At 44.5% G+C, this 26,571-nt stretch overlaps 1 protein-coding gene across 5 annotated transcripts in view; it reads left to right on the top strand.

Moving 5' to 3' along the window:
- The window catches only part of ATG2B (autophagy related 2B), a 76,183-nt gene that overhangs the window by 36,694 nt on the left and 12,918 nt on the right, over nucleotides 1-26,571 (top strand). For 3 of the 5 annotated variants that reach the window (XM_019481618.2, XM_014596461.3, XM_014596460.3), the window contains exons 24-34: nucleotides 1,673-1,779; nucleotides 2,067-2,159; nucleotides 2,769-2,839; nucleotides 10,134-10,210; nucleotides 10,641-10,811; nucleotides 14,218-14,359; nucleotides 16,524-16,723; nucleotides 17,457-17,683; nucleotides 18,283-18,391; nucleotides 25,060-25,254; nucleotides 25,833-25,934. In XM_019481618.2, the coding sequence (XP_019337163.2) occupies nucleotides 1,673-1,779; nucleotides 2,067-2,159; nucleotides 2,769-2,839; nucleotides 10,134-10,210; nucleotides 10,641-10,811; nucleotides 14,218-14,359; nucleotides 16,524-16,723; nucleotides 17,457-17,683; nucleotides 18,283-18,391; nucleotides 25,060-25,254; nucleotides 25,833-25,934 (1,494 nt within the window). The remainder of the gene's footprint in view (nucleotides 1-1,672; nucleotides 1,780-2,066; nucleotides 2,160-2,768; nucleotides 2,840-10,133; nucleotides 10,211-10,640; nucleotides 10,812-14,217; nucleotides 14,360-16,523; nucleotides 16,724-17,456; nucleotides 17,684-18,282; nucleotides 18,392-25,059; nucleotides 25,255-25,832; nucleotides 25,935-26,571) is intronic. The other 2 variants (XM_019481619.2, XM_019481620.2) reach the window with 1 other exon arrangement.

The following is a 26,571-nucleotide window of genomic DNA, read 5'->3' as shown; positions in this document are numbered from 1 at the left end:
GGTCATTTCCTAGTCAGTAGGTATGCTGGACATTTTTCCTCCCTAGGTGCAGCACTTTGCATTTCTCCTTGTTGAACTGCATTCTGTTGTTTTCTACCCACTTAACCAACCTATCCAGGTCTGCTTGCAGCTGTTCCCTGCCCTCCAGCGTGTCCACTTCTCCCCACAGTTTTGTGTCGTCTGCAAACTTGGACAGAGTACACTTCACTTTCTCGTCCAAGTCGCTGATGAAGACATTAAAGAGTATTGGTCCAAGGACCGAGCCCTGCGGGACCCCACTGCCCACACCCTTCCAGGTCGAAACCGACTCATCCTGGACCACGACTCTCTGGATGCGACCCTCTAGCCAATTTGCCACCCACCGGACTGTGTAGTCATCCAAGTCACAGCCTCTTAACTTGTTCACCAGTATGGGGTGGGATACCGTATCGAAGGCCTTCCTGAAGTCTAAGTATACGACATCAACCCCTACTCCTGCGTCCAGGCGTTTCGTAACCTGGTCATAAAAAAGAGACTAGATTAGTCAGGCACAATCTGCCTGCCACGAACCTGTGCTGGTTTCCCCTCAGCATAATTTGTCCTGCCAGGCTCTCGCAAATGTGAGCCTTGATAATTTTTTCAAAGACTTTGCCAAGGATGGAGGTGAGACTGACTGGCCTATAGTTGCCCGGGTCCTCCTTCCTCCCCTTGAAAATGGGGGCCACATTGGCCCTTTTCCAGTCCCCCGGGACTTGGCCCGTGCACCACGAGTGTTCAAATATTCCCGCCAGTGGCTCTGCAATGACGTCGGCCAGTGCCTTCAGCACCCTCGGATGGAGCCCATCCGGGCCTGCCGACTTAAAGGCATCCAGTTCTTCCAAGTGACTCTGCACCATCTCAGGGTCTACGCATGGTAGCCTGGCGTCTTGCTGCTGCCTCTCTACAATCCCAGTGAGAGACTTGTCGTGTCCCTCGCTTAGGAACACTGAGGCAAAGAACTCGTTGAGGAGTTCAGCCTTGTCCCCCCTGTCTGTCACCAATTGTTTCTGCCCATTTAGCAGGGGTCCTATTCCTCCCTGGGCCTTCCTTTTACTCCCTATATATCTAAAAAACAATTTCTTGTTATCCTTTACTTGGGATGCCATCCTCAGCTCCATGGTAGCTTTGGCTCGTCTAACTGCCTCCCTACAAGCGCGAGCAGAGGAGGTATACTCCTCTTTGGTGATCTCTCCCTGCTTCCACTTTTTTTTAATAAGTCTTGAATGTCCAAAAAGAGTGTAGTTTGAACTCAGTAATGTCGCTACACTTTCGCCTCCTTATTTATGCCTTCATTTCCCATCTCATTTGTTACAATTCCTTTTTCAGTGATCATCATAAAGTCCAACTGATCCAACTTTCAGAGGTTCAAATTACTGAGTTGAAACTACACTGTGACTTTGGATGGGAGAGGTCATTAACCTAAAGATGGATTATGTTCACCAGTTTCATACCATTCACTGAATCCAACATATAAATAATTTTCAATTTAAAAATAAAAATTGTTGTTGCTTGGGCATTCTCCCCTGTTCTTCTCCTATATAACTGTTTTCATTTTGCATCTTCTAACTTAAGGATTTTCTTTCTTTAAAATGCAGGATTATTTATTAAACTAGTATAGTTTGAAGGATTATAATAATATTTTTGTAATTTTTAGATTTTATGTTTTTTGAACATTTCTGATGAGCCTGTTTTGGGATATAATCCTCCAGCTTCTGTTACAACTTTTCATATTCACCTGTGGAGTTGCGCTCTTGATTACAGGTACATTAAATGAAAGTATGCGTCACCTTATGCTACTGTTATTGTTTAGCTGGATGCCTTTTAGGAATGTTTCAGTTTACATATTGCTAGGTATTTTTGAAAGTTAGTTTAAAGCAAATTGAATACTTGCAGTAATTACTTGCGGTTTGAATATTTTAAAGGGCTGTTAATGAGAGGACAGGCACTAGTTTAGGACTTGAGGTACTGTGGTTGAGCAAGAATTTTAAGACCTGCACTTCAAAAGCGCAAGAAAATGATAACATTTTATTTCTCCCTTTTGTTTGTAGACCTATCTTTCTGCCAATCAGATCTCTGCTTACCGTTGAAACTTTCAGCATTTCCAGCAGCGTTGCATTAGATAAGTCCTCTTCTACTCTCAGGTATACATCTAGATGCTCACTTGAATATTATCGCTTGTATCTTTATCTTTTAGCTGGAAAGTGTTCTCAATTAGATCTGTTCTGGTCTTTGGATTGTAATTTGCCTGGATTTACTCCCCAGGACCTGTTTTGAATGACTCATCCCACTATTAGTCACTTTTGTTATGGCACCTTTAGTATGCTTGAGAGATACTGAAAAAAATCAGCTGTTTGTATGTGCGCCATTAAGAGATTGTATCATCAGATCTCTAAAACAAGAGGTGGTTACATCAGATACTACACTAAATAATTAATTTTATTGCTCCTCTTAAATGGATGTCGTGGTTATTCTATTTTTAGTTAAGAAAAGTTTCACTTGTTTTTTTCTTGAATTTAAAAACTATTTTGATTTGGCCTATTTCTATTGTGGTAGCCTTGTAAATGGCCTTATTGAATTCTTGAAATACTTTTTTTCTTGTAAATCTTGAATGTTTAATAAGTGTTACAATGAAATATGTAAATGTTTGTTTTTTAAATATATTTCGATTTTGTTTAAGATAATTTATGTTGTGTATATGTGAGATGCAGTTGTTACTCAAAACTTTAATTTCTCTCTTTTTCCTTCTATAGAATAATCCTAGATGAGGCTGCTTTACATTTGTCAGACAAGTGTAACACAGTTGCAGTGAATATGCATAGAGGTAAGACTTTCAGAAGTATAACAGTTGCTATGTACAAAATTTATTATAGTGTCTTAAATTAAACAAATGGATAATTTTTTTTAAAGATTCCTGTAGGCTACTGGAAAAGAGATGTGGTGTAGTATAACACTGAATAATGGCTGAGTATGTAGTGTAGTATACAGGAAGAAAGGACCAGTGCAGTTTTGAGCTGTGTGCAGGTGAATATTATTGAACAGGGCTATAAAAGTCCTGTTCTCTATGGTTCCATTTCAGGTTTATCAATATTTAATATTTACCTGCCTTTATGAAAATTGTGGATTGGGACATCAAAAACCTTTACAAAATTAAGGTCATATAAAAACAGATAGTCACTTTTTTGGTGAATTTCATATGGAGATTCTGCTAGCCCAGTGGTAAGGAAGTGGGAGACCTGATTTAGAAGCCTTTCCAAAACTCAGGCAGTTCAAACTCCCATCTCCCAGGAGAATGTCCTGACCATGATACTAGTCTGAGATTGATAATCATCCCTGTTCTGGGGACTGCTTGTGTCTGCATTAGAGTGGCACTGCATAAAATGGACAAGCAGCATTGAAAGCAGGGACTGGAATCCAGGACTTCCCCTACCCAGAGAATACTGCCATCACTGGGCTACTGCAATGTCATGCTCCCTCTTCCTTGCTTCTTCTTTAGTCCTATGAATATTGCATTCTTTTGTACACAGTAGCAGTACTTCAACAGCAAGAGTTGAAGGCACTTTCACTCCAGCCTTGCCTATATCCTGGTAGCTAGTAGGGCTGCGTAAAGCTTTGGTCGCTGATTCGATTCGGAGGAGATTCGACCCAATTCAACGGCCTAATCTCCAAATCTGAATCAAATCAAGAGACCCATTAATCTCTCCAAATCGAATTGGAAGCCTCCGATTTGATTCGGAGAGGTTCAACCATTCAGCCATAGATTCATAGACGTTAGGGCTGGAAGGGACCTTGGAAGATCGTTGAGTCCAGCCCCCTGCCCCGGGGCAGGAATTCAGCTGGGGTCACAGGATCCCAGCAAGCTAAATGTCCAATTGCCTCTTAAAGAAGTCCAGAGTAGGTGCTTGCACCACCTTTGGCGGCAGTCTGTTCCAGGCCTTGGGGGCTCAAACAGTAAAAAAGTTCTTCCTTATGTCCAGCCTGAAACAGTCTTGGAGAAGTTTGTGACCGTTTGACCTTGTCATTCCATGGGGCCCTCTGGTGAACAGGTGTTCCCCCAGATCCTGATGTACATCCCTTATATACTTATAGGCAGCCACCAGGTCACCCCTGAGACTGTACTTTTGGAGACTGAAGAGTCCCATAACTCTCAGCCTCTAATCATAAGGCCTGTTTTCCTGCTGTCTGATCATGTGTGGGGCTTTCTTCTGGACTCTCTCAAACTTCTCCACATCCTTTTGAATTGTGGAGCCCAGAATTGGATGCAGTACTCTAGCTGCGGCCTCACCAAGGCTGAGTACAGCGGAAGGATGACATCCTGGGATTTGCCAGTGAAGCATCTATGGATACAAGCCAGAGTTTTGCTCAGTTTGCCAGCTGCAACATCAAATTGAAGGCTCATGTTCATCTTGTGGTCTGTCATGACCCCAAAGTCCCTTTCGGCCGTGGTGCTAGCAAGTGTAGCACTGCTGAAGCTATAAGCATGCTGCAGGTTTTTCTTCCCAAGGTGGAGTACCTTGCATTTTTCAGTATTGAAGGCCATCAGGTTTTCATCCGCCCATTTTCCAAGCCTGTAAAGGTCGGCCTGGATCACCATCCTGTCCTTGGGTGTGGACACTTTACCCCAAAGTTTGGTGTCCTCAGTGAACTTGGCCAGTCCGCTTCTGAAACCAATGTCCACATCATTAATGAAGATGTTGAAAAGAATAGGCCCAAGGATGGAACCTTGTGGGACCCCACTGGTCACAGCGCACCAGAATGATTGACTTCTGTCAACTACCACTCTCTGGGTCTAACTTCGAAGCCAATTGATGTAGCTGAGGTAGACGTTGGCCAGTTTTTCTATAGGACAATTGTGGGATACCAGATAAAAAGCTTTTTTTAAAGTCAAGATATATGACATCAATCACTTCTCCCTTGTTCAGGTGCTATGTCAATGTCACCTGTTTGTAGAAGGAGATAAGTTTGGTCAGGCAAGACCTACCTGCAACAAACCCATGCTGGCTGTCCCTCAGGAAGTTGCCTTCAACCAGTTTATCAAGAATGGTCTTTTCAATTTATTTTTTCCAAGAATTTCCCTGGAATAGAGGTCAGGCTGATGGGCCTGTAGTTCCCCGGATCTACTTTTTTCCCTTTCTTGAAGATTGGCACCACATTAGCCTTCTTCCACTATTTGGGCACTTTGAGTGCCATGAGTTCTCGTAGATCCATGTCAGTGGCAGAGCTATGATGTTTGCCGGCTCCTTAAGTACCCTGGGGTGTAAGCTGTCTGGGCCAGCTGACTTGAAGGTGTCCAGCCTCTCAAGGCGTTCCTTCACATGGTCAACACTGATGAAGGGTAACAGTTCTCCCTCGCTCTGGCCATCCCATACCATATTGAGCAGGGCCATTCCTTGGGGCTGGTGAAAAACCAACGCAAAATAGTCGTTAAGCAGGTTGGCTTTTTCCTGGCTGTCAATTGTCAGATGTCCCATCTGATTTAGCAGGGGTCCAGTGTTATCCTTGCTTTTCCTCTGACGCCTCACATATCTAAAAAAAGGACTTTTTATTGTCCTTGATATCTGTAGCAAGTTGGAGTTCAGTCGCAGCCTTGGCTTTTCTGGCTCGCTCCTTACAGGTACAGATCAGTGAAAAGTACTCCTCCTTTGGGGTGGATCCAGCCTTCCATCCTTTATAGGTCTTTCTTTTTAGATGAAGGAGATCCACTAGTTCCCTGTAGAGCCAGGGGGCTGCTGTGCCCTTTTGCTGCCTTTCCTGTGAGACTGGATAGACATTGCTTGAGCTTCCAAGGGATTGCTCCCTTGAGGAGCAACCACTCCTTTTTCCCCACACAGTCTCTCCTGTATTAGGTATAGCCCTCTATACCTGTGGCTCAGTCATAGGTGTAGTCCCACCAGGTCTCCCTATGAGATCATAATCCTTTTTATTTAGCAGAAGGACCAGTTCCTCCTGTTTGTTTCCCAGGCTCCTGGCATTGTTGTACAGGCACATAGGTGTCCCATTGGGGGTCCTTGCCTTCCCTACAGATCACTCTGGGGCTGGGGTAGGGGTGGGTTCCCTTGAGTGCCTTAGCCTGCTGGGTTTCCAAAAGCTGCTCAGTGGGTTTGCAGTGGTGGTATTCCTCCACCCCCCAGCGGGCTCAGTTTAAAGCCCAATTGAGCAGGTCACTCAGTCTGGCTGAGAAGAGCCTCCTCCCCAACAGAGAGGTAGAGGCCATCTCTTCCCAGCAGCCCGCTTCCTCCCTCACCAAAGAGCGGGCTGTGATCATGGAAGCTGAAGCCTTCATGATGACACCAGTGCCGCAGTCTCTTGTTGACTACCTCAACCCATCTCTCCCTCCTCAGCCCATGACCCACAACCGGGAGGAGTGAAGAAAAGACAACCTGCACCCCTAAGCCCTGCCCCCTGTAGTCTCTCATGACCCAGCTCGGATTGCTCCAAGCTGTGTCATTCGTGCCCACATAGATAAAGAGCGTAGGGTAGTGGTTAGAGGGCCGGATAATCTTTGGGATCCTCTCTGCTATGGTCTGGATGTGGGCCTCCGGGAAGTAGCAGACTTCCCGGGTTAGGGGGTCGGGGTAGCAGAATGCCCCCTTTGTCGTCCCCCTCAGGAGGGAGTCTCCCACAACCACCACTCTGCATTTCATTTTAGGGAGAGTAGGAATGGGTGATCCTCCCTTGCCTACAGGAGCTGGCATCTCTTCAGGCTCTACTGGGGCTGCAAGAGGTTTGTATCCGTTGCAAAGCCCCAGGGGGAGGGGACCTTGGTGCGTTAGGCCTTGGGGCCCTTGACCACCTTAGTCCAACCCCCTGGCTGGACAGTATGGGAGATCCTCGAGTCTTCCTTTGTCCTGGAAGGTGACCTTGGTCTACCCTCCCCCACCCTTCAGGGTGAAGGGCCTAGCAGTAGGAGTCCATCTCTTTCTCGCCATCCCTGATGGCGCAGTCTTTGCACTGCGGCCTGGAGCTCCCCTGTCTGGTGCCCCAGAGACTCCAAAGTGGAGCAAACCCTGCAAGGGGAAGTGGCCATGCTCCCGGTCCCAGGACCCTGGAAACATGCCAGGCAGCCCCCACAGCTGAGAGCCAGGGGCTCCATCTGCGTGGAGCCCAGAACCATGGGTTCTGTCTGGGTGGAAGCCTCAGAAGTGCCAGAGGAGGAGGCTGCAGACTCCAAGGGGACCCTGTGGGTGCGGCATGTGCCCATCTGCATCATGCAGTTGGTAGGCCAGCTACTGATAGGACTGCTTACACTAGGGGCTCACTGGCAGGGCCTTGGGCCCTCTCACGTGCTCTCCTGCACAAACTCCCATGCTAAACTTGTGTGCTGGGCAGACAAACACACCTGCTTGTGTGGCCTGTTCATGCAGCTCTGGTCGCGTGGCTTGCTGTGGGGCTGGGCAAAGTAGGAGCCAGGGTGGGGTGAGACCCTCCTCAGCTGCCTCCCTGCAGCTGATCTAAGCTAGTCCCTCCTTCCACGGGCCCCACTCACCTCTGGCTGTGCCAGGGGTCAGCAGCTGCTGGGGGGTCTTCGGGGTGCAGTGGTGCAACGGATTTTCACCTGTGTGTCTCGTGCTGCTCCCTAAGCCCAACTCACCATTCCCTAAGCCCGACTCAAAGCTCAACCTTAAGCATGTCCCATGGGAGCGTGGGGTGGGGAGCCCCCCGTGTGCTCAGCAGCAGACCTGGAAGTGGATCAGAAGTACTTCTGGGTCCACTGTGGAGTGCATGGGGGACCCCTCCCTCCCCGGCTCAGCAACTGGTGCCTCCTGGGTCTGGGGTGGCACCCAGGGTCCCTCCGCAGCCAGGTGCCAAGCCAAGAAGGTGTGGGGGGGTTCCCTGCACCCTTAGTGGTGGACTGTAAGTAGTTCCAGTCCACTTCTGGGTCTGCTGCCAAGTGCGCAGGGGCCACACCCCCACTCGCCCCGCACTCCTGTGGGATGCTCCATCTGCCCCACCATCTCAGTGTTCATGAGCCACGCCTGGTACCTTGAGGTATGTAGAAAAAACATATAAAGCTGTGTCTATGGCCGAATCACTACAATTCAGAGAATCAATCGAATCTTCAGATTCGGCCGAATTGAATCAGGACAGTGATCCGAATCAGCAAATTGAATTGCTGTCCCCCAAATCGGGCCAAATCCAAATCAAACACTGCCCACTTTGTATACCCCTAGTAGTTAGGGGTCTCTAATTGTATTTCCACACTTAAGTTCCTATGTGGAGCTGGGCTTTAAATTCTCAGTGCCCCAGTTCCCCATCAGTAAAATGAGAATATAATTATTTACTGTCGGAGGGGGTTTATGAGAATAAATACTTCTAGAATTATGAAGGACTCACAAACCCTTATGATGAGAATCAAACAATAGATAATTAGATAGAAAGTAAGGAATGTGACTGAATAACAATGATATGATAATATTTGACCTGTTTTGACTTCTGAATCATCTCCAGAGGAAATTAGTAAACTTGAAGTAGACTTGACATGCTTCCATAAACTAACTTGGAATAAATTATATATTTAAAAATTACTTATGGGAAGTAATTCAGCTCTGATTCACAGCTATGACTTCTTCATTCATCTTTTTCAAGAAATAGAAATGAAAATTATTTTTAAAATCTTAGGTCTAGTCTAATTGTTGTTGCAGGAAATTAAGTAAAATATAAGAAAATCATCCTAGTAGTGTCATGTTTTTACAGGCATTCTTTCAGTAGTAATTTGCAGTCCCAACTTAATATTGTCAGTACATTTATTTTGTGATACAACAAAGTCCACATCTTCCAAAAGAGCTTAATTTGGACTCCCTTACATTTGAATTTTGTGTTTTAAAGAATTTGGAATGAAACAAATTGCTTGACTTTCCATGTCACTTTAGATCTTGGTTAATACATTCATGACTTCATGCACAGTCCTGTCCAGCATGTCATCAGGACCTGGTAGCTGGGAGGTCTTTCACTGCTTAAGACATTCTGTGAGATTTTTGGACAGCCACTTTGACTGATCTTGGCTTCATGCCATTCTGTAAACTTACATTCTTCACCTGGGTGAAATGTCTTAACTCATTCTTATTTGCAAAGCACATGGGGTTCAGTACTTAACACTTGATCCAGGTAGTTTGCATTTATAAGGTAGTACAAAGAAGCTAAAAAAGTAACCTGTTGGGTTAGTAGAGGATTTTGTATGACATGGGAATCTTCAGGTGGTATAGCAAAGATGATACTCTTCCTCCTATTCCCCACCTTTAACAGGTTGTGCTGTTCCTGCTTTGACCTTCAACTGACCCAGTTCTGCAGGGTTAGAAGGATATTTCAGGCCTCTGACATAAATTACATTTATGGCATGATTTGTGTGTTAATTGAAACACAAATGGCAGCATGCCCTCTCTCCATGCTGGCTAATTGTTAACATTGGAATGGGGCAGCCCAGGCCTGGTTCTAGACTCAGGGCTACTCATGCTGATGATTGTTCATATATGGAAAGGCACAAAGCAGTGTCTCTAACTGGGGGCGTAGGGAACAGGGGGATGAAAACTAGGGTCTCTCACTGAGCTCTCTTGATTCAGCATGTTCGAAGTCATGTGCCTGGGAGCCCTGTGTGTGGGGATGCCAGGGCACAGCTCTGTAAGTTCTCGCTGGGGGGAGCTGGGCCTGGTACTTGCAAGAACCCTGTGCTACTGGGCAGCCCCATACAGAGCTAAACTGTGCACAGCTTTTCGCTTGTGCTGACAAGTTGAAAGGGATCTCACAATTGGGATCTTGTACCTGATCCCTAAAAAAGCCTGTCCTGCCATGCATCTGTGCCATGGCAGGATGTGCGATTGTTGGGATTGGATATCTGATCTAATGATGCCATTTAATTAATTTCTGTCAGGAGCCTTAAGGCTACTTCTGCTTCAGCTACAACAAATTAAGGTAGCTGCAGACTGAACCTAGAGAGCTTCTCTGTTACAAAGTAGCAGAGAACTATAAAAGGTGTTGAAAAGACAAAACAAAACAGAACATTTTTGCTCATTATATAATTTAGTAGATTAATAGCTGGTGGGCTGTGGAATTAAAAAAAGAAATAGGATTTAAGGTAATACTTGATAATGAACAATTTTTTAATTACTCATTTTGTCTTTCAGATTATGTTCGTGTTATGGATATGGGACTACTGGAATTGACCATAACAGCAATAAAACCTGGTTCTGATCAGGAGAGAGTAAGTCTTTTTTTTCTTTTTTCTTTTTTTTAAGAGCAAATCCTAAATGATAAACACTTGTAACTTGCATTTTAACAGTAAAAAAGGTTGAGAAGCTGTAATTATGGTGAAGGAGAAACCTTCCTTTTTAAGTTTCTTAAAAACATCTCTCTCTCATCCTCATACTACATTTCAGGTTCCAGAGTAACATATGATTTAGTTCCTAAATCTTTTATTTCAACAGGTCAGGTCAGAAAATTATGTAATCTAATTAATCTAAATCTGTTTATAGATAGTGATTATATGGGACCTTTCATTGGTGTTGGATATAGTTGGGTAGGCTCGTTATACTTGGACACATTTCTCTCATCTGTCATTTTAAATACAGGATACTGGGCTAGATGGTCCTGTGCAATCTCTTATGTACTTATTATCTGTTATTGCTGCCTAGACAAAACCACGCTTTGAGCTACATTGTTCCAGTGATATAATCCATATCCGAACATGCTCAGACTCTTGTGCTGCACTAATGAATCTTATACAATATATTGCATGTTATGGGGATTTGCATCCACCTAGTAAGACGGAAGTTAAAACTGGAGCTGTCAAGCAGAAAACTAAGGTATGAAATGGCAAAGTGATGCTCCCAACATTACTGCCAGAACATTAACATTTCCTAATCAGACACATTTGCTGTACTGCCCACAGTAGTGATAACAATTACAAATACTTTATTTAAGGTTTTTCCAAAGAATAAAGTAGAAATTGCTATAGAGAAATTAAGGCCACATAATAGGTTAAGTAATTTTTCCACTGCTTTTGGCAGTCAAAACGTGCCCTCTAAGCAGTAAAAAAGTCCTTTAAATATCATTGTGATATACTTACTACTCATTCCAAAGAGATTCTAGGATAAATATAGGCCATTTTATGTCTTCTTTTAAATACCGTAGTAACCAAACATCTCTGTAACACAATGCACATCTGTACTCAGCAGCAAAGTTATAAATAGATTCATAGATTGTAGAGTCGGAAGGGACCACAATGGATCATCGTGTTCAACCCCCTGCCCATGGCAGGAAAGAGGACCGAGGTCAGATGACCCCAGCCAGGTGACTTAGATAGTCTCCTCCTTAGATAGCCTCCTCTTGAAGACCTCCAAACTAGGGATAGCACTACCTCTCTTGGAAGCCCATTCCAGATCCTGGCCACCCTTACTGTGAAAAATTTCTTCCTAATATCGAACCTAAATCCACTCTCAACTAGTTCACACCCGTTATTCCTAGTCACTCCCTGGGGCGCCTTAGTAAACAGCGCTTCCCCTATTCCCTGTTGACCTCCCCTAATCAATTAATAGGCAGCCGCAAGATCTCCCCTCAGCCATCTCTTGTGAAGGCTGAAGAGATTCAGCTCTCTTAACCTCCCCCCATAAGGTCTATCACGAAGGCCACTAATCATGTGAGTGGTCCTCCTCTGGACCCTCTCGAGATTCCCCGCGTCCCTCTTGAAGTGTGGCGCCCAAAACTGGACACAGTACTCCAACTGCGGCCTGACCAGTGCCGCATAGAGGGGGAGCATCGCCTCCTTTGTTCTATTAGTCATGCACCTGCTAACGCACAACAAGGTGCGATTGGCCTTGTTGATGGCCTCATTACACTGCCAGCTCATGTTCATCTTGGAGTCAATTATGACTCCAAGATTTCTCTCTGCCTCCAAGCTGCTGAGAAGGACACTCCCCAACCTATAGGTGTGCTGGGGGTTCCTCCTTCCCAGGTGGAGTACCTTACATTTATCTTTATTAAATTTCATCCTGTTTCTCTCTGCCCATTGATCCAACCTGTCCAGGTCAGCCTGAATCTGCTCCCTGCCCTCCGGTCTACTAACTTTGCCCCGTAACTTGGTATCATCAGCAAACTTGGAGAGGGTACTCTCCACGCCCTTTTCCAAATTGCTGATGAAGGTATTAAATAATATTGGTCCGAAGACTGAACCCTGCGGGACCCCATTGCCTACCTCCCTCCAGGCCAAGAAGGAACCATCCACCACCACTCTCTGGGTGTGGTCCCTAATCCAGTTGGCCACCCACCTGGCCGTGTAGGCATCCACTCCGCAGTCTGCTAGCTTCCCAATGAGGATAGGGTGCGAAACTGTGTCAAAGGCCTTCCTAAAGTCCAGGAAGATGACCTCAGCCTCGGCTCCCGCATCCAGGCAGTGTGTGACCTGGTCATAGAAGGCTACAAGGTTTGTCAGGCAGGATCTACCTGTGACAAACCCGTGCTGGTTTCCCCTCAGCATCGTTTCCCCTGCTGGGCCTGCACAAATGTGTTCTTTGATTTTTTTTCTTTAGCATTTTCCCAGGAATAGAGGTAAGACTGACTGGTCTAAAGTTACCCAGCTCACCCCTTCTCCCTTTCTTGAAAATGGGCACCACGTTGGCCCTTCTCCAGTCCTCAGGGACCTGGCCAGAGCACCATGAGTGCTCGAACAGCTGTGCCAGCGGCTCAGCTATGACACTGGCCAATTCTTTCAGCAGCCGTGGATGGAGGTCATCCGGGCCTGCTGACTTGTACCCATCCTGCTCCTCCAGGAGCTCCTTAACTATTTCAGAACTAGCCGTAGGCGGACTGGTGCCATGTGGACATGCGTCAATGATCGAGGTGGGGGAATTGGCTTGGTCGATACCTAGAAATACTGAAGCGAAGAGCTCTGCTTTTTTCCCTGCGTCAACCACCAGCTGTCCTGATTTGTCCTGCAGGGGCCCGTGTTGCTCTGAGCTTTCCTTTTGCCCGCTATATACCTGAAGAAGGACTTTTTATTGTCCTTGATTGTTGAAGTCAGCCTGAGCTCGAGCCCCGCCTTGGCCTGTCTACCTGATTCCCTGCAATAGCGCGCCAGGGAGAGAGATTCCTCCTTGGTGGCTGCTCCCTGCTTCCATTGCCTATACATCTCTTTCTTTGCCCTCAGACTCTCCTGGAGTTCCCTGTTCAGCCAAGGAGGCTTTTTTGCCCCCTCACCTCCCTTCCTGTGTAATGGGATAGACTCCTTTTGAGCCCCAAGGCTCACTCCCTTGAGATACCTACTCAGTTCATAAATTTACAGATTTTGTGGAAACCACAAAATGAGACATTGTCCACTAAATCTGCAACTCCCCCCCCCCCCCCCCCCAATAAAATGCTGGCTCCCCATGAGAGTCAGTGGTCCTTATGGCTGCTACAGCCTGGCTGCACAACTTACTGGGGGGAGGGGAGCCACTGGCACAAAGGGGAGCAGCCAAAATGGCTGCTCCCTCCCTCTTGCAGCTGAGGCTGCCCATCGTGTGGCCCTGCCCCCTCCACCAATCTGTGACGATGGGAGGGTCTGCCCTCCCTTACCAGTCAGCAGTGAGGGGTGGGGCCAATGGGGGCTTCTAGGCCAATTGTGGGGGAGGGGACTACTGCAGTTTGCCTGCAAAAATGGCAAATAGCCCTGCAGTTGGCCTGTGAAATCAGCTGCCTGCCTTGATTTTGGTAGGTTGCTAGTTATAAATCTTCAAAATAGTTGCTGGACTCTGCTGCATGGGTCATCTAAAGCAGAGGCGGCCAGCTTGCAGTGCACATAACTACAGGTGGTGCAGGCAGCTTGTGTTTGGCATATGGCACATCAGGGAATGGACAGACAGTATGATGGCAGATAGGGCAGGAAGCAGAAAGTAGAACAGTACATCAGAAATAGAGCATGGGGTAGGCAGCAGGAAGCAAAGCAGCAGATTGGGAAGGGCAGAGTGGGTATGCAGCACAGGGCTGAGGGCAGAAATCAGATTGGGCAGGGAAAGGGGATTGTAGTGGCACATAGAGAGGTTGTAGGGTTAACTTTTGGCATGTCTGCCAAAAAGTTTGGCCCTCATTGGTTTAAAGATTAGTTGCTGCTCACTTTTTTTGTTTAAAGAAAGGAATTTCCATTCCATGATCGTACACCGGTGTATTCATAAACACTTGTGCATCAAGTTGTAAGTTAATTCATAATATAACTTTGTTTAGTTCTTGTACTTATAGGCAGATGTCTCTAGCCGACCATCTTCTGAAGGACCAGTCCTTGCGGAAGCAGAACAACAGATTTTACGCGATTTAATGAGTGATGCTATGGAAGAAATTGAGATCCATCAAGCTGCTTCCCCCATTAAACCACAATCTAATGGTAGGGGTAATTAGGAAACATAGGCAAAGGTTTCTAATACAATACTAATTCATTAACTTGAATTTAATACAAAATACTGGTATCTATTAGTGCAGACTTAAAGGTAGAAAATCAAGCACTGTAAAGATCAGGAAATTCCAGACATTAGGATTCCTTCCATACCTCTTTTCCAATGTTTGTGCATTGTACAAATAATGATGTTAGTGACCTATTTGAAAAGGAAAATGGGAATTGAAAGTCCTACATTTGGTGCACTACATTAGCTCAGCTAACAGGGATGGGAATGCACTTCTGTGATTTCAAATCTGTCGAGTGCCACATTTCTCACTTTCAATATAAGTATTCTTAAGAAATCACTTAAGATTTAAAGCAGCTAGAACAGCAAGCCATTAACTTAGCCTTTTGGGATGCTGGACATTATGGGTATTGACAGTGACAAATAACAGCTATCAGGTATAAAGTGGTGAGATATACCACATGGAGTAGGACAGAGATGGCCAACCTATGGTATGCATGTGCCACAGGTGCCACTGGCAGCCTCTGTATGTGGCATGCAGCAGATCAAGGAGGGGACAAGCAGCACAATGGTAAGTAAGGCAAGCAGCGGAAAACAAAACAGCAGATGAGGCAGGAAGCACAGGGCAGGAAGCAAAAAGCTGAGCAGCATGTTGGGTAAGGGAATGGTATCAGAATGGCACTCAAATGAATGCAGGGGTAATTTGCATTATGCCTGCCAAAAAGGTTGGGCTCCTTCTGGAGTCGGAGATCAGGGGTCCCTCCAGAGCTGTAGAGGCAGGTCAGGAGTGTGGAGGAATCTGTAAAATCAAAGAAATAACTTGTGTCTAGGAAAATTCTGTAGGGAGGAACAATCACTGTTGGCAGAAAGAACAAACTGATTAACTGCTTTGCAGGATTATTATTTCTGTGCAATTTAGAGCTACATCAAGATTGAAATTGGTCAAAGATATTGTGTTGCATAAGGTCATGGGAAAGAAGCATAGCTTTGTTCTCAAGTAAATGGTAGGGAATGGAGTGTCAGATCGCTGTCAAGAGTCATTTGATTATTATCTGTTAACTTTCTACGTTCAAGTTTCTCTTGTCTGATCATATAGGAAGACATCAATTTTCATGCCTTTTTAAGCAAGATGACGAACAAGAATTATAAAATTAAGATATAGCTCTGGTGATAACTACTACTAAATTGTCTTGAGGTTTTTAGTGGATTAATTTTATTTTAGGAATTAATTATCCATATAATGTGAAAATTCTGTTCCTGATGTGTTTGCATTTTAGATAACTTCGACCTATTTGAACCATTATTTACCATAGTGACTCAAGTTTGATGAGTTTTCTCTTCCAGTCATCATGGGGATAAAATACCCTCATCTTAGATTCACATATAAAGTTGAGGGGGAGGCGAGGCAGGCAGTTGTTGCGTCTCTGCCTCTGAGCTCAGGTTACAGTCAGACCCACACCAGCCTTTTGCCGCCCCCCCCCCCCCCCCCCTTTGTCAGGCACGGTTCAGCTCTGGCTTGGGCTGGGTTCCCTCCCAGGCATGGATCACTTACAAACTCTGTCCTCTGCCCACCCACTCAGCAGCACTGATACTGCTGCATGGCTGGCAGAGGCTGCCCTTCCATGTGCTGTGCTCTGGAAGAGAGCACAACCCAAGCAGTGTCTGCCAGTAAAGGGGGTGGGGGGGGGAAGTGGCAAAACCTGAGGAGCAGGAGGGAAAGGATTGAGATTGTGGGGAGTGGGAAGGATGGGGCAGAGACTGTAGGGAGCTGGGGGTGGTGGGTAGGGGAGTACTGGTATCAGGGAGGGGCAGGAAAGCTGCAGAAGGAAAATTGGTGGAGGTAGAGGGCAAGGGGGCCACCTGACTCCCTCCAGTTGTATGATTCCCCCTAGCTACTGTTTTCCCTGCTGTAGCCAGGGGGGACGACAAATTTTTAGACAACTCTCCAATAATTAGATTTTAAACCTGGAAAATTGTACTAATTTATTGGGTTTTTAAAATATGGAATCTATTTATTTGAGGGCCATCTTAAATTCAGGGTCAGCTTAGATTTGAGTTAGATATGGTACAAATTCCCGGTTGTTAATTCAACAATCTGTAGCATCTTACAAAGATATTTATATTAAAATGCCTTTCTTCATTTTCCAGGAATTTTGAATGAGAAATCTCAAACTCGAGAGCCGTCTTGCTCAGATCTCTTTCTGTTTCCTGATGAAAGTGGGAACATCTCACAAGAACCAAGTCCCACTTATTCTTTTACTCACCACTTGATAAATGAGGCAATGGGAGATGTACCTACTGAAAATGATGACTTCTGCATTCTCTTTGCACCCAAGGCTGCTGTGTCTGTAAGATAGTTCTAATATTGTTAGGAAATCCAGGTGTACACTGAATTGAGAAAAAACACATTTTAGACCTGTGCAGTTTGTAACTTCTTGCTGATATTTCTATGGCTGCTAATGGGAAGTCACTGGGCAGATGGAAAGATAAGAACATTGACTTAAAACATAGTCAGTCTTCACTTTTCTTATCATATCTTCAATAAACTACAGCTCACGGGTTGCTGCCTACTGCACAAGCTGGAATGAGCTCTAGGCTTCTGATTGGAAAAAGGCTTTACTTCAGGGGTGGGCAATTAATTTGGGTGGAGGGCTGCTTACTGAGTTTTGGCAAGCCATCAAGGGCCACATGACAGGCAGCTGGGGCAGATAAATATTAATTTTCTAAATTTTTTAGGGGCTCCGTGAGCTAGTTAGAATGGCTTGGCGGGCTGCATTTTGCCCACCCCTGCTTTACTTGGTTCACACCCAGATGCTGCATAGCCGGAAGAGCTATCAATGCTGATGCTACTAATGATGATATTTCCTCTCGGTGTATTTGTCTAATTGTTAGGTATATCGGGTATCTCACCAAGGACTTAGTCTAGGGGCCATAGAGTCATTCCCAAAACAGCAATTAGTGGAGCTGTGTTCCACAGTTGTAATACAGAAGCAGAAGGACTCTGGTTTGCTTCCATGTTGAAAAACTTATTTTCTTCACTCGGGTATCTTACATTCTTCATTTTCCTCAACTTTTTTTTAGGAAAAGGAGGAGGAGCCTGTAGTGAAAGTAATGGTTGATGATCCCATTGTGGTAAAAGAAAACCATTTCAGCCAGCCTCTAAAAAAAACAGATACCAGCAAAGCCCCTCTTCATTTTCCTATCCCTTTGGTACGCTATGTTGTGAAGGAAATCTCTCTTATTTGGCATCTCTATGGAGGAAAGGATTTGGGGCCTGCACCTCCTACTTCTCCAGCTAAGAGTTTTATGTAAGTGGTTTAGGTAGCTAAATATTTCCTTTTCAGATCCACAGATTCTGCATTTGAACTGAAATTGAAATTACAGGCTGCATTTTTTTTCAACAATATTTTGTTAAAACTCTGGAATGTATTTTTCCTACCTCTTGTTCTGAATTAGTCTAAATTTGTTTATTTTCAAAATTAATTGACAACCCAATGTATTCTGCCAGGCTTTCCCTGCATGAGAAGGTCTTGGACATGAGTGTGGCATGACATTGTGATAAATGAATTTTGTCTTGAGGACATTATCTGAGCTAATGGAAGAGTGAACATTATTTTGGATAGACTTGGAAAGTGTTTTTTTTTTTATGATCTGAAATGAAAACTTATTCAGTGCAGACCCCTTCATTTATTAATATTTTTAAAAGCCTAGAGTTGTGTGGGTATTCATTATAGTGAAAGAGAAAATACATTTTTAGCTGAGAAACACAGCATTTTTTTTTCTTTTTTAACCCTAAAAATATTTAGTAAAATCTAGGAAAATGTGCCTGCTTGTGTGGCTGGTGATAATATGAACTGAGTTTCAATTTTAATTGGGAAAAATCCTCCTGTATTTTTTTTTCTTCCAGTAGTCCTCATAGTTCTCCTTCTCACACACCAACAAAACACGGACGTAGCACTGTATGTGGGGGAAGAAGAAGAAACCCAGATTTCTTGATGGAAATACAGTTAAGTAAGGTAAGGTGATAAAAAATCTGTTGATATAACAATGTATGTTCCTATATCTGTATCAGGGGCTTATGTATCCCGCCATCTTTATAAGCCCTGATGATCAGCTGTGACTCCATGAAGCTAGAAGGCTTATCTAGATGCAGAAATCATTTAAAAACAAATATGTGAATGGTCAATTTACAACTTTGTTATGCGTGTCATGTTACATGGTTGGCATAGTTCAACTATTTTGTTTAGGAAATTGCTTCAGAAGAGGGAAGTGGAGCATTTATTTGCTTTTACTCCTTAGGTGATGCATTGTTTTGAAAGTTTCAGCTTTTACCCACTATCATGGCATGGGATGATACAAAATTACTAATTGTAAATTGAAATATCTGTTAAAGATATTTTGGCAGTTTCCCTGGAATGTTATCGTTAAAACTGTCGGTTAAGCCCCATAATTTGATGTTCGGTTATTTGCTCTACAGGCATCATCATTACCATTTCCCACTACAATTAATTATTGTGAGGAGAAAACTCACACTACTAACCTTCTTATTTTAGAAACATAGGAAGGTAGGGCTAGAAGGATCCTCATAACATCATCTAATTTAGCCCCCTGCTCAAGGCAGGATCGTCCCTGACAAATCCATCCCGGCCAAGTGTCTGTCTAACCTGCTCTTAAAAATTTCCAAGAATGGAGAGTCCACAGTTTCTCCTGATAGCCTCTTCCAATGTTTGACCACACTCGTAATCAGAAAGTTCCTCCTAATCTCCAACCTAAATTTCCTCTTCTGCAGCTTGACACCATTGCTCCTAGTCCTGTGCTCTGCAGCCATGGAGAATAGCTTATCTCCATCCTCTCTGTAATCACCCTTCAAGTATTTGAAGACTTACCAAATGCCCTTTGTCTTCACTTCTCCAGATTAAATCATTCTAGTTCTTTCAGTCTTTCCTCATAAATCCTGCTTCTGAGGCTTCTAATTGTTTTGTTGCTCTTTGCTGGACTCTCTCCAATCTGTCCACATCCTTCTTGAAGTGTGGGGCCCAAAACTGGACACGGCATTCCAGGTGAGGCCCTACAAATGCCAAATAGAGGGAAGAATCACTTTTCTTGATTCGTAAGCAGTACTTCTGTTAATACAGCCCAGTATGTTGTTTTTTGGGGTTTTTTCTTAACAAGAGCATACTATTGGTTCATATACAGCTTATGCTCTTCTGTGACCCCCAGGTCCTCCTGTACAGTACTGCATCCTAGCCACTCATTCCCTAGTTTGTATTCATGCAGTTATTCTTTCCCAAGCGTAGGACTTTGCAGTTCTCTTTGTTGAATTTCATCTGGTTGGTCTCAGACCATTTCTCCAGTCTATGCAGGTCATTCTGGATCATAGCACTACTCTCCGGAGTGTCTGCAGTTCTAACCAAATTAGTATCATCTGCAAATTTTGCTAAGCATGCACTCAGTCATATCTCCCAAATCATTAACGAAGATATTGACCAGTACCAAACTCAGGACAGACCTGTGGGGAGCTCCACTCGATACCACATCCCACAAGCCATTGAGTCATTTATGACTGCTCATTTAGCACAATTCAGCCAGTGAGTCAACCAGTTTTTTATCCATGTTGTAGTATTTATGTCTGGTCTGTATTTCCTTAGTTTGTTAATGCAAATGCTGTGGGAGACCATATCAAAGCCCGTGCTAAAATCAAGGTATAACCCATCTATTTCTTTCCTCCAATCCACAGAGCCTGTCATATTATTATGGAAAAAATCAGGTTGGTCAGACATCACTTGTTATTGTTCTCCTCTAGGTGCTTCATAATAGATTCCTTGACCTACTCCATGAGTTTTCCTGGTACCAAGGTCAAACTGACTGGTCTTCAATTCCCTGGATCCTTCTTCCTTTTCTTAAAAATGGGCACTGTATTTGCTATTCTTCTGGGACCTCACATGACCTCCATGATAACCAGTGGCTCTGCAGTTACCTCAGCCAATTCCCTTAGTACTATAGGTTGCATCCCATTGGCCCTGCTAACTCCAACTTCTGGCTTCTCTAAATAATCCCATACCTGTTCTTTCTTTATTCTAAGTTGTCTGTCTCCTTTCCTATCTTTGCTAACTGCTGTCCTCATCTGTTGGCTTATTCTGTTTGTGAAGACAGAAGAAAAAAGCCATTAAGTACTTCAGCCCTCTCTGCATCATCCATAACTGGGTTGCCTTCTGCATTCTGTAAGGGACCAGTGGTTTCATCGGTCATCTTATTTTTTACGTTAATTGTAGAATTCCTTTTTATTGCCTTTTATGTGTCTTACCTGTTGTAACTCAAATCATGCCTCAGCCTTCCTAATTTTTTCCCTGCATGTCCACACAGTACTCTTATAGTTGTCCCTAGTTCTGTGTCCAAGTTTCTACTTCTTGCAGCATTGCTTTTTGAGTTTCAGCTTATTGAAGGAACTGCTGTCTGGCTAGGCTGCTCTTCTGCTGCACTTCCCATTCTTCCGTTGCATCAGAATAACTTGCTTTGCACCCTCTAATAGGGCTTACTGGACTCTTTGTCATCCAGAAGATCCTCCCCACTAATTCCCTCAGTTTGTTAATGTCTGCTTTTCTGAAGTCCTGTGTCTTTATTGTGCTTTATTCTTCTTCTTTCCTCTCCTTCAGATCTTGAACTCTTATCATTTCATGGTCACTATCTCCCACTGTTACTTTCCACCTTCACATTCTCAACCGATTCTTCCCTGTTTGCGAGCAGCAAGTGGAGAATAGCTTCATCAGTAGTTGGCTTCCCTTCCATCTTTACCAAATGTTGTCCCCAGCACAGTCCAAGAACTTGCTGAACTGCTTAGGCTCTGCTGTTTCCCTTCCAGTAGATGTCCCTATAATTAAATGTGTCCCTGAGAATTAATACTGTTTAGTTACTTTTAAATCATAAACTCAGCTCTAGCATGGAAGTTAAATGTTTGAGTGTTACCCTAAGAAAAATGTCATTAGCTACAGGCAATTCAGATGAAACTTAAAGTGAATCTATTAAATAACAGAACCTATTCTTCATTTTTACCAATGCCTTGTAAAGCATCTTTGACACGATCCTTTTCTGGGAATCTATCATACTGCTAAAAAGGAGAAAACAAAGAGTTAGAGGTTCCAAATAAATATTTCACTGATGATCCTGTAAAATTTGATGGTTGCTCTTAAATTGTTGCAGATGCTTTACATGTTGTTTCTAAGGCTTAGTGTGTTAAAGCGTTCCCCTCTTAAGAGTCATAGAGTCATAGGTTGTAAGGCTGGAAGGGACCTCGGAAGATCATTGGGGTCCAGCCTCCTGCACCAGGCAGGAAAAATGACAAGTGGGGTTAGGTGACCCCAGCAAGATGACTGTCCGGGCTCCTCTTGAAGATTTCCAGGGTAGGTGATTGCACCACCTCTGGAGGGAGCTTATTCCACAGTCTGGACACCCTAACTGTGAAGAAATTTTTCCTAATGTTGAGTCTGAAACAGTCTTCCACGCGTTTGTGGCCATTACTCCTGGTTTTCCCCAAGGGCACCCTGGTGAACAGTTGTTCCCCGAGCCCCTGATGTACACCCCTGATGTAGCGGTAAGCTATGTGTTACCAAGTCCTCTCTCAACCTTCTCACTTTCAGGCTGAAGAGTCCCAGGTCCCTTAGCCTTTCCTTGTATGGCTTGCCATGCAAGCCTCTAATCATACGGGTGGCCCTTCCCTGGACTCTCAAATTATACCATGTCCTTGTTAAAAAGTGTAGTGTCCAGAACTGGGTGCAGTACTTCAGTTGGGGTCTTGCCAGTGCCAACTCAACTGGAAGAATCACCTCCTTGGTCTTGTTGGAGATGCATCGATTGATGCGTGCCAGAGTATTATTTGCCCTGCTAGCAACAGAGTTGCACTGCTGGCTCATATTCATGCTGTGGTCTGTTATTACCCTCAGGTCTCTTTCATTCATAGAGCTGGTCGGGTTAGCATTGCCAAGCCTGTAGTTGTGCAGGGGATTGTTCATCCCCAGGTGGAGCACTTGATATTTCTCGATGTTGAACTTAATTTGGTTCTGACACGCTCAGCTTGCTAGCCTGTCTAGATCTGCCTGCATCTGTAGCCTATCTTTCCCATAACTTGGTGTCATCTGTGAACTTGGCCAGTGAGTTCTTCACCCCCTCATCCAAATCATTTATAAAAGTACAGGACCAAGCACCAACCCCTGCGGGACACCGCTGCCCACTTCTCACCAGGACACCACAGATCCATTCATTAGGACTCTCTGGGTCCTACCCCGAAGCCAGCTTCATACCCACCTAACAGTCTCACAGTTAAGCCCACTGTATTCCAATTTTCTCGTGAGAACATCGTGGGATACCAGATCAAAGGCTTTTTGAAGTCAAGGTATACAGTATCCACCACTTCTCTCTTATCCAGGTGGTGAGTTACCTGATCGTAAAAGATGAGGTTAGTAAGACAAGACATGTCACGATGAAGCCATGCTGGCTGTCGTTCAGAATCCTATCTTCTGCAAGCCTATCACACATAAACTCCTTAATGAATTTTTCAAGGATTTTCCTTGGGATAGAAGTTAGGTTAATTGGTCCATAGTTACCCAGGTCCTCCCTCCTCCCCTTCTTGAAGATGGGCACAGCATTGACCCTCTTCCAGCCCTCGGGGACTTCCCCAGAGCGTCATGAGTTTTGGAATGGTTTTACCAGGGGCTCCGCGATGATGTCGACGAGCTCCTTCAGCACTCTCGGATGGAGTTAATCCAGTCCTGCTGACATATACATCTAATTTCTTTTATTGATCAAACACCAGTTCTTACGGCTACAGTAGGAAGGCAGTCATTTCTGCCCTGCTTATTGTTCGTCCTATCTGGCATGACTTTCCTTGTGGCCCAGTGAAGTACTGAGGCAAAATAGTCATTCATGGGTTCAGTTTTCTCCTCGGTGTCTCAGTAACCAGCTGTCCTGAGTTGCTGAGCAGTGGCCCCACACTCCCATTTGTTTTCCGCTTGTTCCTTATGTACCTAAATAAGGACTTTTTGTTGTCCTTGATTCTCATTGCTAATCTAAGTTCAGTCGCCACCTTAGCTTTTCTAATTTGTTCCCTACAAGTACGAGCCATTGTTGTTGTTCTTTTTTAGTTAAAGTGGTAGTGCAGGGACGTGCCACAATTATTATGCTTATGCAAAGATATTAACATAAAACAAAGATGTTTGCTCAAAAAAATCTTGCATTTTTGATTCTGTGATCAAATGCAGATGACTGCTGTGGAAGTTAATGATACTCTGTTTAGGGATGTAAATATCCCACTGCCATGGGGAGGGAGGGGGAGAAGGAGGTGATCAGCCCCTTGCGTGGTGAGCGCCCCAGGGCATCCCTCATCAGCAGCAATGCAGCAGGGATCCTGGGGCATTAGGCTGCAAGAGCAGCCCCCCCCAGGCTGGAACTGCTTTGTCACCACCCCTCAGGAACGCCCTGGAGCTGTGTTCATCATGTGAGGGGCTGGCAGCGACCCCTCAGACCCAGCGCCACCTGCTCCAGCTGCCACAGTACCTCCTTGAACTGAGCCAGCTGTGCACTCAGCCCCACCACAGGGCTGGGCCAGACCATGTGCGGTCTCAGTGCTATAGCCGGGTGAGGGAAGGATGCATTGTGCCCAGCAGAGGCTGCCCTACTGGGACCAGATCCCCACTTCCTCTGTGGTGAGATGTGGAGGGCCTGGCCTGGCAGCATGGAGGAGCCTCCCAGGTCCAGGCCACAGCAGTACTAGTGCAGCAGGAGGCAGAGGGAGCCTATTACCCTACCAGTGCCCTGTTGCTGTAGGCAGGGGCAGGCAGACCCACCATGTCGCCGGAAGTCCCACTGCTGTGGTAGTAAGGCCCTGACTGATCCCTTTGGAGAGCCCAGCACCTTCCTCCTCCCCGTACCAGTGGTTTCAGGATCCAGGCACAAGATAGGTCTGCAGCTGTGGCTCTGTCCACAGCTCCAGCCCCTGCCATTGGGGGTGAGTGGAAGCTACAGCTCTGTAACTGGGCAGCACCCCCTAGTGGCTCAGCTGTGCCTGCTGCCCCCTGCACCTGTGGCTTGCTCTCTGCCAGTGGCTTTGGACCTGCACAACACTAAGAGCACAGTGAAGATGTAATAGGTCAGGGCTGTTCCTGACAGAGGTTGCTAAATGGTAAATGGCATAAGTAGAATTGTCATTTAACTGTTTACATCCATAACTGATATCTGCATTGACCAATATCCACAATGTTATTGCAAGTATCCTGGATAGAGATACTTTTCAGAGGCCACTACTCCAGTTCCTTTGCTGCAGTAATTGGAAGGCAAGGAGATAGCTCGAGTTTGTAAGATAGAAGGGAAGAGAGTTAAATGAATCCAAGCAGGGAAAAAGGACTACTTGGGCTGCTGTAGAGATGGACTATATGGAGGGGAGGCTGTTAGAGGCTGCAGGGAGAGGAGGAAAGAACACTGGAAAGATGTGAGGGGTAAGGGTTAGAGCTGTAAGCAGTATGGATGAGGAGCTAGAGTGAAAGAAAAAGAAAGTGATGCAAGATAAGAAAATTGTTAGCTAAGGAGGGCAAGCAAGGGCGCGAGTTTTCTGAGAATGCAAGTCACTGGAGCAGGCCCGTTGTAAAAGTTTACTTGCACTCAAGCTGCCTATGTCCTTCTTCCTTTCTGTTACAAGGTGAAATTCCAACACGAGGTGTACCCTCCAGTTGGGCCAGAATGTGAATCCAATCTACTGGAGCAGCCGGTGTCCAGGCAGGTTTTTATTGTTCAGGACCTGGAGATCAGAGATCGCTTGGCAACATCACAAATGAATAAATTTCTCTATCTCTACTGCAGTAAGGAAATGCCCAGAAAAGCACATTCCAATATGGTACGATTGTGAAATTTTGTCCTTTGGGTATTAATTTAATCAAACACTTTCATTCTGAGAATGGTCTTAGCTTCTAGATGTTGCAGAACAGGGAGAGTGAGTTCATGAAACATTGTAAGAATGTAGGCATTTTGTCAGTGCTGACTATTATCTTAATATCCTGCCAATAGAGAAATGAATGCAAAGTCCCTTCTGTTAATAATCTGTCAGACATTACTGTTGTTAGAAGTGTATAGTTATGCACAAGATTATTTAAACTCCACTATCTGTTCATACTTTTAAGCATGCGTTACCTTGTACGTGTACATTTGAAGTTCCGTTGTAGGAACATGATTCAACGGAGAGTGTGGAGAATTTTACATTGGTAGCTTTCCTATGAATCTTCTGACATGCTAAAGTCCAGGATAAATTACATGACCATTATTCCCTTTATAATTAGCAAATGGGATCTGGGTCAGAAGGATAGAGGTTGTAGACATTTCAGGGTATGAATGCAATGTAAACGTTTTTGTATTGACTGATGGTCTGAAGTTTTTTATTGTTTTAAGTGTGCTGAGTTTCTCTCGCTTGTTTTGCAGTTAACAGTTAAAGCATTACACGTCCGTCCAGAGTCTGGCAGATCACCGCAGGAATGTTGTTTACGAGTGTCATTAATGCCACTTCGCCTCAATATTGACCAGGTTGGTGGTGCAGAAAACACTAGTGATTAGATTAATCTTCATTGTGCCCTTTGAATTGTACAAGTTCTAAAAGCTTTTCAGGAAATTAAAATATTAGAATTGTTTTATCTTTGTACTTGTAACCCAGTACACATTTTCTGGAATTTCTGGCTTAATACCTGTTAACAGTAAATTGTATGTAACTTTGCATCTCAGCTGCTCCATGTAATCTCATTGTACACAGATAGATCCATCTTATGTGAAGAATCTCTTTTAAAAAAAAGTCTAACCAACATAACGGCTAGATTTTTGTATATAAAAATAACTGTGAACAGAGAAGACCATTCTCTTTAAGATACCAGTTCATTTAATGAACCATGTGAAAAATTTAGTCCGTGAAACGAGACACTATTTTGTGAGTTCGTAACAATTTTAAAATAGATGGCTTGTCATATTGATAAAGTCTCTTGAATTGAAATCCAATAACCCTGAATTCTAGAGTATTACTTCAGTTAGTTAAAGCACTTGATATTGTATGACTGTGCGTGCTACAAAGCCTTTGCTCTTCGTCAGTGTTAGCACATGTTTAGTTCATTAATGGCAGTGTGTGCTGGAAAAACATGAAAGAAATTCGTTTTAAGCAAAAAATGATAGCTAA

Source organism: Alligator mississippiensis, chromosome 2, assembly GCF_030867095.1.
Source record: "Alligator mississippiensis isolate rAllMis1 chromosome 2, rAllMis1, whole genome shotgun sequence".
Lineage (NCBI taxonomy): Eukaryota > Metazoa > Chordata > Crocodylia > Alligatoridae > Alligator > Alligator mississippiensis.
The sequence above is the reverse complement of the archived record's forward strand: the minus strand, read 5'-3'. Positions and strand labels throughout refer to the sequence as shown.